General features: G+C 48.8%; 1 protein-coding gene across 1 annotated transcript in view; it reads right to left on the reverse strand.

The window, feature by feature from the left end:
- LOC145356551 (glutamine-rich protein 2) overlaps positions 1-15,324 on the reverse strand; it is a 175,229-nt gene that overhangs the window by 87,005 nt on the left and 72,900 nt on the right. The window contains exons 6-7 of the mRNA XM_080209314.1: positions 8,680-8,729; positions 1,783-1,847 (exon numbers count right to left, since the gene is read on the reverse strand). Of these exons, the coding sequence (XP_080065440.1) occupies positions 1,783-1,847; positions 8,680-8,729 (115 nt within the window). The remainder of the gene's footprint in view (positions 1-1,782; positions 1,848-8,679; positions 8,730-15,324) is intronic.

The raw sequence follows: 15,324 nt of genomic DNA on the forward strand, positions 1-15,324 counted from the left end.
ACGCCAAGACACCGTACGCCTTCTTAACAACCTTATCTACTTGATTCCCAACTTTCAGGGATCTATGTACACATACACCTAGATCCCTCTGCTCCTCCACTCTATTCAAAGTCCTCCCGTTAGCCCTATACTCAACACATCTGTTATTCCTACCGAAATGGATTACCTCACACTTCTCCGCATTAAACTCCATCCGCCACCTCGCGGCCCAGCTCTGCAACCTGTCCAAGTCACCCTGCAAACTTCGACACCCTTCCTCACAATCTACCACACCTCCGACTTTGGTGTCATCAGCAAACTTACTAATCCACCCAACTATACCCTCATCCAGATCATTAATAAAGATTACAAACAGCAGTGGCCCCAAAACAGATCCCTGAGGCACACCACTCGTAACCGAACTCCATGATGAATAATTACCATCAACCACCACCCTCTGTCTCCTATCTGCTAGCCAATTCCTGATCCAATTACCTAAATTACCACCAATCCCATACATCTGCATTTTCTGCAGAAGCATGCCATGGTGAACCTTATCAAACGCCTTACTAAAATCCATATATACCACGTCTACTGCCTTACCCCTATCCACCTCTTTGGTCACCTTCTCAAAGAACTCAATAAGGTTAGTAAGGCACGACCTTCCCGCTACAAAACCATGCTGACTGTCTCTAATCAATTCATTAATGTCCTAGCTGTGCTTTAACCAACATTTTATATAGTTCCAGCATAACCTCCCTGCTCTTAAACGCTATGCCTTGGCTAATAAAGGCAAGTACGCTACATACCACCTTAACCACATTATCTACCTGCCCTGCTACCCTAAGGGATCAGTGTACATGTATATCAAGGTCCCACTCTGATCCTTGGTGCTTCCCAGGGTCCCCCGTCATGCTGCCCATGCCAAGGGAGATCTTGGCACTGCCCACTGGACATTAGGCAGTGTCAAGGGGGCTTGACCTATTGTGGGCAGGGCCTAGGGCAATTGGTGGGGGTGGGGGGTCCTGCTGCCACTTTGTAGACAGGATCGGCCTGGAATGGAGGGAAGGCAGTGATTGGGGTGGCAGGGGTGTGTGATTTGATGGGGGGGGCCTGCCACCAGGAGGGATCTGACCCTGGGGGTGGGGGGGTTGGTGGTGTCAGCGTGGGGGGGCATGGGGTTCTGCTGGGGTGAAGGGGTGGGGCATCGCCACTGCTGGGGGGGTGGGGCACAGGCATTGAAGCGCTCTATGACAGCGGGGGGGGGGGGGGGGGGGGGGCGAGGGGGAGGGGTCAGAACTGGCCCGGGAATTGTTGTGGGGGCTGCAATCAGGCTGTAGGGGGCGCTGGATGGACAGCACTGCGGGGGGTCCTGGAGTGACCAGTGATCGGGGAGACTGACCAATCGGGACGACTGCACGTGCAGAGTTCCAGAACTCCCAGACACTGGCACGAATAGACCCCCCACCCTGCAACCCCCACCCCGGGTTTTTAATGAGGTTCATGACTGGGATCTCTGCCGTGCACAGAGTGTGGAGATTCAGGTGAGAAGCTGAACTGGGAAAACAGTCGGGATTTAGAACCACTTTCCCACCAATTCAGCGCTTCCGGGAGAATTGCAGCCACAAATTCCATAATTTACATTAAATAAAAACCCCATTACTCAATGAAATTGAATATTATTCTGCTTTCCTGTATGTTCAACACACATTACCCTGCCATGTGGTCAATGCATTTATCACATGATCCATGTTCTTCCCATCTGATCTCTATCCTTGACCAATTCCCATTCTGTGCCCTTACCTGAGAGATGATAACTGTTCCCTCACATCGTCCCCTGGCTTCAGGCCATCAGCGTCCCCTGGGGCCTAAGGACAAAGACAGAGCCAGAGGGTTAAAGGGGTCACAGACAGGGGAGGACTCATTGGCTGAGGGCCATCAGCAGCGGAATTCTCCTCATCTTTCACCAGAAAGACAGAGAACTCTTTGTGAGCAATGCAAGACAGTATTAACAATACTGTCCAAATCTGTCCCCAAACCTCCTCATCCTCCCCACTTCCTGTCACCCTCATCTCAATAATTCCTCCACTTTGCCCCACCCTCAAAACTCCACACCTCAAATTCCGGAGATTGTAGCTTTCGGCATCACTCACTTTGATCTGATTGGGGACATAAAGTTGAAAATCCAATCCAGAACAGAGGGAGCATAACACAGTCAGAGGGTCAGTGCTGAGGGAGTGCCGCACTGTCAGAGGGTCAGTGCTGAGAGAGTGCCGCACTGTCAGGGGGTCAGTGCTGAGGGAGCGCCGCACTGTCAGAGGGTCAGTGCTGAGGGAGCGCCGCACTGTCAGAGGGTCAGTGCTGAGGGAGTGCCGCACTGTCAGAGGGTCAGTGCTGAGGGAGCGCCGCACTGTCAGAGGGTCAGTGCTGAGGGAGCGCCGCACTGTCAGAGGGTCAGTGCTGAGGGAGCGCCGCACTGTCAGAGGGTCAGTGCTGAGGGAGCGCCGCACTGTCAGAGGGTCAGTGCCGAGGGAGCGCCGCACTGTCAGAGGGTCAGTGCTGAGGGAGCGCCGCACTGTCAGAGGGTCAGTGCCGAGGGAGCGCCGCACTGTCAGAGGGTCAGTGCTGAGGGAGCGCCGCACTGTCAGAGGGTCAGTGCTGAGGGAGCGCCGCACTGTCAGAGGGTCAGTGCTGAGGGAGCGCCGCACTGTCAGAGGGTCAGTGCTGACGGAGCGCCGCACTGTCAGAGGGTCAGTGCTGAGGGAGCGCCGCACTGTCAGAGGGTCAGTGCTGAGGGAGCGCCGCACTGTCAAAGGGTCAGTGCTGAGGGAGTGCTGCACTGTCAGAGGGTCAGTGCTGAGGGAGCGCTGCACTGTCAGAGGGTCAGTGCTGAGGGAGCGCCGCACTGTCAGAGGGTCAGTGCTGAGGGAGCGCCGCACTGTCAGAGGGTCAGTGCTGAGGGAGCGCCGCACTGTCAGAGGGTCAGTGCTGAGGGAGTGCCGCACTGTCAGAGGGTCAGTGCTGAGGGAGTGCCGCACTGTCAGAGGGTCAGTGCTGAGGGAGCGCCGCACTGTCAGAGGGTCAGTGCTGAGGGAGTGCCGCACTGTCAGAGGGTCAGTGCTGAGGGAGCGTCGCACTGTCAGAGGGTCAGTGCTGAGGGAGCGCCGCACTGTCAGAGGGTCAGTGCTGAGGGAGCGTCGCACTGTCAGAGGGTCAGTGCTGAGGGAGCGCCGCACTGTCAGAGGGTCAGTGCTGAGGGAGCGCCGCACTGTCAGAGGGTCAGTACTGTGATGATATTACATCCAGAAGAGTGGGTGTGGTTGGTGATCTTGAATTCCATTAGCACCAATGGCATGGCAGGGGTGGGCGGGCCTGATTTGCTCCTGTGGGTGTGAAGGGACGGGGCCCCTGAGCATTTCCGATTCCAGGTAATCCGTGATCTTTTCTCCTGCACAGACAGGATTCTGGGCAGGGGAAGGTGTTGAGAAGATGGAATTATCATGTGTGGACAGTGAGTATCTGGGTGTAGATATCATTCCAGTCAGGCGAGGCTGGGTGAGCTGGAGACTGGAGGTACCTCCAGGCAGAGGGATGGGGGCACCTGTAAGTGGACCTTTCCAGCTTTGGTCAGGCTATTGAAGTTCTTCCAGTGCACTGTTTATTCTGTGCTTCTCCGATATCCAGGTGCAAGGCAGCACTGGCACATCACATAGATGATTTGGAGTTGGGGACCAAGTGTAATGTGTCAAAATTCGCAGATCACACTACGATGGGTGGAAAAGCAAAGTGCACCGAGGATGCTGAAAGTCTGCAAAGGGATACAGATAGTCTAAGGTGAGTGGCGAGGGTCTGGCAGATGGAGTACAATGTTGGTAAATGTGAGGTCATCCATTTTGGTAGGAATAACAGCAAAATGGACTATTATTTAAACGGTAAAAAATTGCAGCATGCTGCTGTGCAGAGGGACCTGGGTGTCCTTGTGCAGGAATCTCAAGGAGTTGGTTTGCAGCGGGTAATTAAGAAGGCAGATGGAATTTTGTCCTTCATTGCTGGAGGGATGGAGTTTAAAAACAGCGAGATTATGTTGTAGCTGTGTAAGGTGCTGGTGAGGCTACACCTGGAGTATTGTGTACAGTTTTGGTCTCCTTACTTGAGAAAGGATATACTGGCACTGGAGGGGGTGCAGAGGAGATTCACTAGGTTGATTCCGGAGTTGAGAGTGTGGCTTATGAGGAGAGACTGAGTAGACTGGGGCTATACTCATTGGAATTCAGAAAAATGAGGGGAGATCTTATAGAAATATATAAGATTATGAAGGAAATATATAAGATAGAGGCAGGGAGTTGTTTCCACTGGCGGAACTAGGGGGCATGGCCTCAAAATAAGGGGGAGCAGATTTAGGACTGAGTTGAGGAGGAACTTCTTCACACAAAGGGTTGTGAATCTGTGGAATTCCCTGCCCAGTTGAGGTTCCCTCATTGAATGTTTTTAAGGCAAGGAGAGATAGATTTTTGAACAGTAAAGAAATTAAGGGTTATGGTGAGCGGGCGGGTAAGTGGAGCTGAGTCCACAAAAAGATCAGCCAGCAGGCTCAATCCCATCTGTAGCAAACAGAAGCTCCTTTTGGATGATTGAACCTGCTGCATGCGATCCAGCAACATCTCCAAGGACCTTGGTGCAGTCACTCAATTTGTCCAGTGTTTTCTTCACAAGACTAGGCCAGAGATTTTATTGTCCAGCCCTAATTATCCTTCTGAAGTGGTGGTGAGCTGCCTTCTTGAATCACCATGTATTGTAGGTTCATCCACAACGCTGTTAGGGAGGGAATTCCAGGGTTTTGATCCAGTGACTGTGAAGGAACGGCGCTATGTTTCCAAGTCAGGACAGTGATTGACTTGGTGAGGAATTTGCAGATGCTGATGTTGTAATGTGTTTGCCGCTTTTGTCCTTCTAGGTGGAAGCAGTCGTGGGTTTGGAAGGTTCTGTTAAAGGAGCCTTGATGAGTTGCTGCAACTTGTAGATAGTACACACGGCTGCAACTGAGCATTAGCAGTGGAGACAGTGAATGTTTTAAGTGCTGATTTAGGTGACAATCAAATGGGGCTACTTTGTCCTGGATGATGTTGAGCTTCTTGAGTGTTGTTGGAGCTGCACCCATCCAGGCAAGTGGGCAGTGTTCCATCACACTCCTGATTTGTGTCTTGTAGACAGTGGACAAGCTTTGAGAAGTCGGGAGGTGAGTTACTTGCTCACCAGCCTCTGGTGCTCTGGTGGCCACTGTGTTTATACAGCTTGGCTCCAATTCAGTTTCTGGTCAATGGTATTCCCAGGATGTTGAAACTGAGGGATTCAGTGATGGAAATGCCATTGAATGTCAAGGGGCGGTGGGTAAATCTTCTCTCGTTGGAGATGGTCACTGCCTGGCACTTGTGCGGTGTGAATGTTACTTGTCACCTGTCAGCCTGAGACTGGATATTGTCCAGGTCTTGCTGCATTTGGATCTGGATTCTTCATTTGTTACTTCAATTCCCAATGGTGGGAAGGTCATATGAGGAAAGGCTGAGGGACTTGAGGCTGTTTTCGTTAGAGAGAAGGTTAAGAGGTGACTTAATAGAGGCATATAAGATGATCAGAGGATTAGATAGGGTGGACAGTGTGAACCTTTTCCCTCAGATGGTGATGGCTAGCACAAGGGCACATAGCTTTAAATTGAGGGGTGATAATTATAGGACAGATGTCAGAGATAGGTTCATTACTCAGAGTAGTAAAGGCATGGAATGCCCTGCCTGCAGCAGTGGTGGATTCACCAACATTAAGGGCATTTAAATGGTCATTGGATAAGCATATGGATGATATTGGAATAGTGTAGGTTAGATGGGCTTTAGATTGGTTTCTCAGGTCAGCGCAACATCGCGGGCTAAAGGGCCTGTACTGCGCTGTAATGTTCTATGTTCTAAATAGTGGGTTCAATTTCCAGCTCTTCCACTACAGATAGGCTGTCTACAGTTTCTAGAGCTTCCTCAGTGACTGTTTTCTCCCTACAGGATGTAGTGTTCCACCATCTCTCCAACTGCTTCACAGGGTCAGTGCTGGACTCTACATCGTTTGATTTTAATGGAGCTGTTTTCTTTGCTGATGGACCTGCCAAACCCTCTGACATACTCCGAACATTCCCTGTGTCAAGGATGTGGGGATATTCTGGCAGAGTTGGAACAGTGGCCATCGGCACACCACATATCTGTTGAACTTTACTTTGATTGGCTCTAAGTGCATTCAGATTCTTCCTCAGCTCTCTCTCGTAATGGGAGTGGGCTGCTTGGTTTCACTTACAGGTACCAGTCTGGAACTGTTACTTCCCATATATTAATGATGTGGTCTTCTAGATGGTATCTCAGAGTATGTTTACTTTCAATGCTGCACTCTGTGTGATCAGAACTCCCACTCATCTGACAAAGGGGCAGCACTCTGAAAGTTAGTGGCATTTGCTACCAAATAAACCTGTTGGACTTTAACCTGGTGTTGTGAGACTTCTTACTGTGTTTACCCCAGTCCAGCTCTGGCATCTCCACATCACTGTGGAGCGCTTGTTCCACTGGAACATGGCCCTGTTAGCTTTTACCCAAGTGGGCAGTATTAATGAGTTGATATGACGACTACATTTCTGCTTTGAATGAAAAAGCTTCCTGATTTGCACCCTAACCCTGGTACACACCACAGAGTGATCTGTATCTGTTAGCTGTGTGTGCTGGGAATGCTGTTCAGAGAGTTCATCCAGATTGACCAGATGTGGTCAATGCCAATGCCCTGACCCTGGGTGTCTCCAGAACACTTTGTGGCACAGTCTGTTCTGAAAGGACATGTTAGATATGCAAAGCTTGGCAGCAGCAAAGTTCAGGAGGTCTCTGTCCATTTTAATATCGCTTTCCCAGGCTGTGAGATCCGGGGCAGGTAGGCTGTGCCTTGTGGTCTGTGTTCAATCTTGCACTGAAATAAGTCCCTCAGTAGGTAAAGATATTCTGATTTTGAGTAAAATGCATGGGGGCTTTGGGCCCAAATCTTCATGTCCTCCTGTGGTGAGACCAGAGGAATAGAAGGCACTTCATTTAGTATGGGATTGGTTACAGGAGTTACTGTATTTAGACATCAATCCAGCTCTGGGCTCCCAATGCAGCTTTCTGCTATATTCAACTTCAATCCCCTAGGGATTCCACAAGACAATGGGACTATTTGCCCAAGCTGGGAGTTTGCTTTATGAGAGTCTGTGTGTCCATATGCCAGTGGGCCTGCACACTGAGTCCAGGAGCCAAACCACCTCCGAGTTCCTCTGTAACTTTAGCCTGGGCTGTAAGGGACCCAGTTTCCATCTATCCCCAGAAGGGAGGCAGTGGCACTGTGGTATTGTTCCCGGGCTAGGAATCCAGAGACCCAGGGTAATTCCCCAGGGACTTGGGTTTGAGTCCCTTCATGGCAGATGGTGAATTTAGAAATGAATAAAAATCTGGAATTAAGCATCTGCTGATGATCGCGTAACACAGTCAATTGTTGTAAAAACCCATCTGGTTCATTAATGACCTTTAGGGAAGGAAATCTGCTGTCCCTGCCTGGTCTGGCCTCTATGTGACTCTGAAAATGGCTAACATAGCAAACTTAAAGTTTATTTATAAGTTCATGAATAGGCTTACATTAGCACTGCAATGAAGTTACTGTTCTGAAAGGGTAATTAGGGATGGATAGTGATTGCTGGTCTTCTTACTTGAGGAAGGATTATACTTGCATTGGAAGCAGTTCAGAGAAGGTTTGCTGCTTCCCGGGATGAAGGGGGTTTTATGAGGGAAGGTTGAGCAGGTTGGGCCCACACTCACTGAAATTTAAAGGGTTGAGAATGTGTAAGATTTGCAGGGGGCTTTTCAGAGTGGATGCTCATTTTAAAGGGAGATTAGGAGGAATTCCTTCTCCCAGGTGGTTGCTAACCTGTGGCATTCTGTCCCACAGAGAGCGGTACAGGCTGAATCACATATTCAAGGCTAAGGTAGACCCTTGTCCAAAGCTGAAAATTTCCACCTGAGGTTAATGGACCTTTGCGCAGTCTGTCCCCTCCCCCCTGTGATCCCCCTGCGGGGCAAGACAGGAGAATTCCATCCAGGGAGTCAGGGTCATGCGGTTGAACAGGAAAGTGGAGCTGGTGACCTATTCCTCCTGTTATTCCTTATGTTCTTATCTCTCAGACTGCCTCTTTTCCTCAGTTTCCACCTATTTTACTGGCAGTGATTTGCTGGCTGCTCTTTCCCAATTGGTTAGTTTCAGTTTTGCTCATCATTTGGGGGAGGGAGGGGGAGGTATTTGTGGCAAAAAGCCACCATCATCTTCCCAGAATAACTGGAGGTTGGCAATTTCACAGCTGTGTCAGTGACACACTTCAGTTAAAGTGAAGGGTTAGGAGCAGGCTCAGCTGAGTATTGCAAGGATTTGTTGTATGCTGGCGGACACTGTTTCACTGCAGGATAATCTCTGCATTGTCCAGTTTCTGACCTCCTGCTGCTCCATCTCGATCAGTAATTCAACAAGCAATTTCTAAACAAAACATGTCACACAGAGAAACTATGGCAGAATAACCTTTCCAATATCCTGTAAAACCGAAACAGAAACATTTTCAAACATAAGACATCACGCACTGCACTATTCTCACATGTCTTCACTTACCTTGACACGATGCTGAGAGTCTTGTCCCTTCCCTGCTCCATGTTCTGACACTGCAATGGATCCAATGAGGATTAAAGAGAAAGAAATGATTACTGATTGCAGTGATGCAACAGACAGACCCTGTTATAACCCCATGGTTGTACTCATACTGAGTAGCGGTGTACTCAAGTTTCAAACAAAAAACATACACAGAATGGGTGGTACTGCTGCCTTACAGCACCAGGGACCCATATCAGCATATGGTAATATACTGAGGGTCAGCTGACCAGTAAACAAATGTAACCAATGGCAAAATGATGTGGTCGTCAACAGACCCGGAATAAATAAGAAGCAGTTTGGGAATTGTGGGGAGCTTGGAAAGTCCAGGGTGTTGGAGTAATGAAGTTTCTTTATTCAACCATTTTCTTTGATTTACTTTCTGAAATAAGTTATTTTATTAATCAAATAAAAGATCTTGATCAATTGGGCCAGTGGGCTGACGAATGGCAGATGGAGTTTAATTTAGATAAATGTGAGGTGATGTATTTTAGTAGATTGAACCAGGGCAGGACTTACTCAGTTAATGGTAGGGCGTCGGGGAGAGTTACAGAACAAAGAGATCTAGGGGTACATGGTCATAGCTCCTTGAAAGTGGAGTCACAGGTGGACAGAGTGGTGGAGAAGGCATTGGGCATGCTTGGTTTCATCAGTCAGAACATTGAATACAGGAGTTGGGATGTCTTGTTGAAGTTGTACAAGACCAGCGTTTTGTACAGCTGCAACATGACCTTGTGGCTCCTAAACTCAATCCCTCTACCAATAAAAGCTAACACACCGTGTGCCTTCTTAACAACCCTATCACTGGGTGCCAACTTTCAGGGATCTATGCACATGGACACCGAGATCTCTCTGCTCATCCACGCTACCAAGTAGCTTACCACTAGCCCAGTACTCTGTATTCCTGTTACTCCTTCCAAAGTGAATCACCTCACACTTTTCTGCATTAAACTCCATTTGCCACCTCTCAGCCCAGCTCTGCAGCTTATCTATGTCCCTCTGTAACCTGCAACATCCTACCGCACTATCCACAACTCCACCGACTTTAGTGTCATCCGCAAATTTACTAATCCATCCTTCTACACGCTCATCCAGATTGTTTATAAAAATGACAAACAGCAGTGGCCCCAAAACAGATCCTAGTGATACACCACTAGTAACTGAACTCCAGGATGAACATTTCCCATCAACCACCACCCTCTGTCTTCTTACAGCTAACCAGTTTCTGATCCAAACCGCTAAATCACCCTCAATCCCGTGCCTCTGTATTTTCTGTAATAGCTTACCATGGGGAACCTTATCAAACACTTTACTGAAATCCATATACACTACATCAACTGCTTTACTCTCATCCACCTCTTTGGTCACCTTCTCAAAGAACTCAGTAAGGTTTGTGAGGCACGACCTACTCTTCATAAAGCCATGTTGACTATCCCTAATCAAATTATTCCTTTCTAGATGATTATAAATCCTATCTCTTATAATCCTTCCCAAAACTGTGCCCACAGCAGAAGTAAGGCTCACTGGTCTATAATTCCCTGGGTTGTCTCTACTCCCCTTCTTGAACAAGGGGACAACATTTGCTATCCTCCAGTCTTCTGGCACTATTCCTGTAGACAATGACTGACATAAAGATCAAAGCCAAAGGCTCTGCAATCTCCTCCCTAGCCTCCCAGAGAATCTAAAAAAGAGAGAGAGAGAGAGAGAAGGGCTCTGAGTGAGAGCAGGTAAGTTTGTTTTTGTTTTTGTGTGTGCTGTAAGGGCTTTGGCTCACAGGGCCAAAGCGAAAAGGGTGAGGCAAGGTAAGTTATAAGTTTTTATTACTTTTTCTCCTCTGGGTTTCTACAAAGGGCAAGTATGAGTGTGAGGCCAGTATGTTGTTGCCGATGCAATACGTGGGAGGTCTTGGAGGCTCCAGGTCTCCCAGACATCCACGCCTGTGCTCGGTATGTGGAGCTGCAGTCCCTACGGGACCAGGTAAAGGAACTGGAAATGCAGCTTGAGGACATTCGTCTCATTAGAGAGAGTGAGGAGATAATTGATAGGAGCTATCGGCAAGTGGTCACACCGGGGCAACGGGAAGAAGGCACGTGGGTAACTATTAGGAAGGGGAAACCTCGGGTGATGGAGAGCACGCCGGCGGATGTCCCCCTTCAAAATAAGTACTCCGGCCTGAGTACCACTATGGGGGACAGCTCATCTGGAGGAGGAAGCGGTGGCCAGGTCTCTGGAGCTGAGCCAGTAAGTCAAAAAATCAAAAAAGAGAGCAGAAAGGTAGTACTAATAGGGGACTCCACAGTGAGGGGGTCAGACAGGCGTTTTTGTGGACGTAGACGTGAGTCGCGGATGGTGGTTTGTCTCCCTGGGGCTGGGATCCAGGATGTCTCTGGGCGTGTCCCAGACACCCTGAAAGGGGAGGGTGAGGAACCGCAGGTTGTGGTTCATATAGGTACTACTGACATAGGCAAGAAGAGGGAAGCAGTCGTGAAAAGGGACTATAGGGAACTGGGTAGGCAGCTGAGGAAGAGAAAAGCGAAGGTAGTAATCTCAGGATTGCTGCCTGTGCCACGGGAGAATGAGGGAAGAAATGGAATGAGGTGGAGGCTGAAGGACTGGAGCAGGGGGCAGGGATTTCGGTTCCTAGATCATTGGGACCTCTTTAGGGGCGGGTGTGACCTGTTCAGTAAAGACGGGTGGCACTTGAATCCCAGGGGGACTAATATCTTGGCGGGAAGACTGGCTAAGGCTACCGGGGGGGACTTTAAACTAGAAAGGATGGGGGGAGGGAATAGTGATGGGGAGACTGGGACGGAGGAGGGTAGCTCCCAGGTAGGAAAGGACTGCAGGCAGTATGAGAGGGAGGTTAGACAGGGGGTGGAGAAGGGAAATGTCCAGACTGAGGGGCTGAGGTGTATCTATTTTAACACCAGGAGTGTAGTAAATAAGGTAGATGAGCTTAGGGCATGGATTGCTGCTTGGGAATGTGATGTGGTGGCCATTACAGAGACTTGGATGTCTCAAGGACAGGACTGGGTACTTCAGGTGCCAGGATTCAGATGCTTCAGGAAGGACAGGGAGGGAGGCAAAAGAGGTGGTGGAGTGGCACTGTTGATCAGGGACAGTGTCATGGCTGCAGAGGAGGAGGATGCCACGGAGGGACTGTCTACGGAGTCTCTGTGGGTGGAAGTTAGGAACAGCAAAGGGTCGATAACTTTGCTGGGTGTTTTCTATAGGCCGCCCAATAGTGACAGGGAAGTTGAGGTGCAGATAGGGAAACAGATCCTAGAGAGATGTAGAAATAACAGAGATGTTGTGATGGGAGACTTTAATTTCCCAAACATCGACTGGAATATCCCAAGGGTAAGGGGTTTGGATGGGGAGGAGTTTGTTAGGTGTGTTCACGAGGGTTTCCTGACACAGTACGTGGATAAGCCTACGAGAGGAGAGGCTGTACTTGACCTGGTACTGGCGAATGAGCCAGGACAGGTGATGGATCTCTCGGTAGGAGAGCATCTTGGGAATGGTGATCATAATTCTGTCTCCTTCACAATTGCATTGGAACGAGATAGGATCAGGCAGGCTAGGAAGGTGTTTGTCTGGAGTAAGGGGAAATATGAAGACATCAGGCAGATAATTGGACGAGTAAACTGGAAGGAGGTATTCTCGGGGAAAAGTACAGAAGGAAGGTGGAGGATTTTCAAGGAATGTTTGTCTGGAGCTCTGCACGATAACGTTCCGATGAGACAAGGAGGTTTCGGTAGGTTGCAGGAACCGTGGTGCACGAAGGTTGTGGTGAACCTAGTCAGGAAGAAAAGAAAGGTGTACAAAAGGTTCAGAGAGCTAGGAGATGTTAAGGATCTAGAGGAATATAAGGATTGTAGAAAGGAGCTTAAAAAGGAAATTAGGAGAGCCAGAAGGGGTCATGAGAAGGCCTTGGCGGGTAAGATTAAGGAGAATCCCAAGGCCTTCTACAAATATGTGAAAAGTAAAAGGATGAGAAGAGAAGGAATAGGACCTATAAAAGGTGAAGGGGGAAAGGTCTGTGTGGAATCGGAAGAAATGGCAGAGGTGCTTAATGAGTACTTTGCCTCGGTATTCACGGTGGAAAGTGATCTGGGAGGTTGTACTACAGGTTTGCGGCAGACTGAAAAGATTGAGTATGTGGACGGTAAGAAAGAGGATGCGTTGGAACTTTCAAATTCTGTCAAGATAGACAAGTCGCCGGGACCAGATGGGATGTACCCCAGGTTATTGTGGGAGGTGAGGGAGGTGATTGCAGAGCCCCTGGCGATGATCTTTGCGTTGTCGATGGAGACGGGAGAGGTTCTGGAGGATTGGAGGATTGTGGATGCGGTTCCTATTTTCAAGAAAGGGAACAGAGATAGCCCGGGAAATTACTGACCGGTGAGTCTGACCTCAGTGGTTGGTAAGCTGATGGAGAGGATTCTGAGGGACAAGATTTATGAGCATTTGGAGAAGTTTAGAATGATCAGAAATAGTCAGCACGGCTTTGTCAAGGGCAGGTTGTGCCTTACGAGCCTAGTTGAGTTCTTTGAAAATGTGACTGAACACATTGACGAAGGAAGAGCAGTGGATGTGGTTTACATGGACTTCAGCAAGGTGTTTGATAAGGTCCCCCATGCAAGACTTCTTGAGAAGATGAGAGGGCATGGGATCCAAGGGCCTTTGGCCTTGTGGATCCAGAACTGGCTTGCCTGCAGAATAAAAAGTTTACGCCAGTCCAACGCCGGCATACCCACATCTTGCCTGCAGAAGGCAGAGAGTGGTTGTGGATGGGTCTTTTTCTGCATGGAGGTTGGTCACCAGTGGAGTGCCCCAGAGACCTGTTCTGGGACCCTTGCTGTTTGTCATTTTCATAAATGACCTGGATGAGGAAGTGGAAGGATGGGTTGGTAAGTTCACCGACGATATGAAGGTTGGTGGTGTTGTGGATGGTCTGGAGGGATGTCAGAAGTTGCAGCGTGACATAGATAGGATGCAAGACTGGGCGGAGAAGTGGCAGATGGACTTCAATGCGGATAAATGTGTAGTGGTCCATTTTGGCAGGTCCAATGGGATGAAGGAATACAATATCAAGGGTAGGAGTCTTAGCAGTGTTGAAGAGCAGAAGGATCTTGGGGTCCGGGTCCATGGGACTCTTAAATCGGCCTCGCAAGTGGAGGATGTGGTCAAGAAGGCGTATGGTGTACTGGCCTTCATTAATCGAGGGATTGAGTTTAGGAGTCGGGAGGTAATGCTGCAACTTTATAAGACCCTTGTCAGACCCCACTTGGAGTACTGTGCGCAGTTCTGGTCGCCTCACTATAGGAAGGACGTAGAAGCTATTGAAAGGGTGCAGAGGAGATTTACAAAGATGTTGCCTGGATTGGGAGGCATGCCTTATGAAGATAGGTTGAGGGAGCTGGGACTCTTCTGTCTGGAGAGACGAAGGTTGAGAGGTGACCTGATAGAGGTTTATAAGATGTTGAGAGGAATAGATAGGGTGGATTCTCGGAGGCTATTTCCCCGGGCACTATGAGAGGACACAGATTTAAGGTGCAGGGAAGCAAGAACAGAGGAGATGTTAGGGGTAAGTTTTTCACTCAGAGGGTGGTGAGCCTGGGGTCTTTTAAAAGACTTCTGGATGAGTATATGGGATTTGGGGTTATAGATAGGTCTATGGCTTAGTAGATATAGATGTGATCGGCGCAACTTGTGGGCCGAAGGACCTGTTTCTGCTGAAGTGTTCTGTGTTCTAGAATCCTAGGATAAATCCCATCCGGCCCAGGGGACTTATCTATTTTCACACTTTCCAGAATTGCTGAGACTTCCTCCTTATGAACCTCAATCCTGTCTAGTCTAATAGTCTGTATCTCAGTATTCTCCTTGAGAACATTGTCTTTTTCCTGCGTGAATACTGACGAAAAATATTCATTTAGCACCTCTCCTACCTCTTTGGACTCCGCGCACAACTTCCCACAACTGTCCTTGACTGGCCCTAATCTTACCCTAGTCATTCTTTTATTCCTGACATACCTGTAGGAAGCTTTAGGGTTTTCCTTGATCCTACCTGCCAAAGGCTTCTCATGTCCTCTCCTGGCTCCTCTTAGCTCTCTCTTTAGGTCCTTTCTGGCTAACTTGTAATTCTCAAGCGCCCTAACTGAGCTTTCACGTCTCATCTTGATATAAGTCTCCTCCTTTCTCTTCACAAAAGATTCAACTTCTTCAGTAAACCATGGTTCCTTCGCTCGATCGCTTCCTCCCTGCCTGACAGGTACATACTTATCAAGGACTCGCAGTAGCTGTTCCTTGAACAAGCTCCACATTTCAATTGTGCCCATCCCCTGCATCCTAAATCTCACCCAATCGCATCATAATTTCTTTTCCCTCAGCTATAACTCTTGCCCTGCGGTTTATACCTATCCCTTCCCATCGCTAAGGTAAACGTAACTGAATTGTGGTCACTATCACCAAAGTGCTCACCTACCTCCAAGTCTAACACCTGGTCTGGTTCATTACCCAGTACCAAATCCAATGTGGCCTCGCCTCTTGTTGGCCTATCTGCATACTGTGTCAGGAAACCCTCCTGCACACATTGGACAAAAACTG

Source organism: Carcharhinus amblyrhynchos, chromosome 21, assembly GCF_965287045.1.
Source record: "Carcharhinus amblyrhynchos chromosome 21, sCarAmb.v2.hapA, whole genome shotgun sequence".
Classification (NCBI taxonomy): domain Eukaryota; kingdom Metazoa; phylum Chordata; class Chondrichthyes; order Carcharhiniformes; family Carcharhinidae; genus Carcharhinus; species Carcharhinus amblyrhynchos.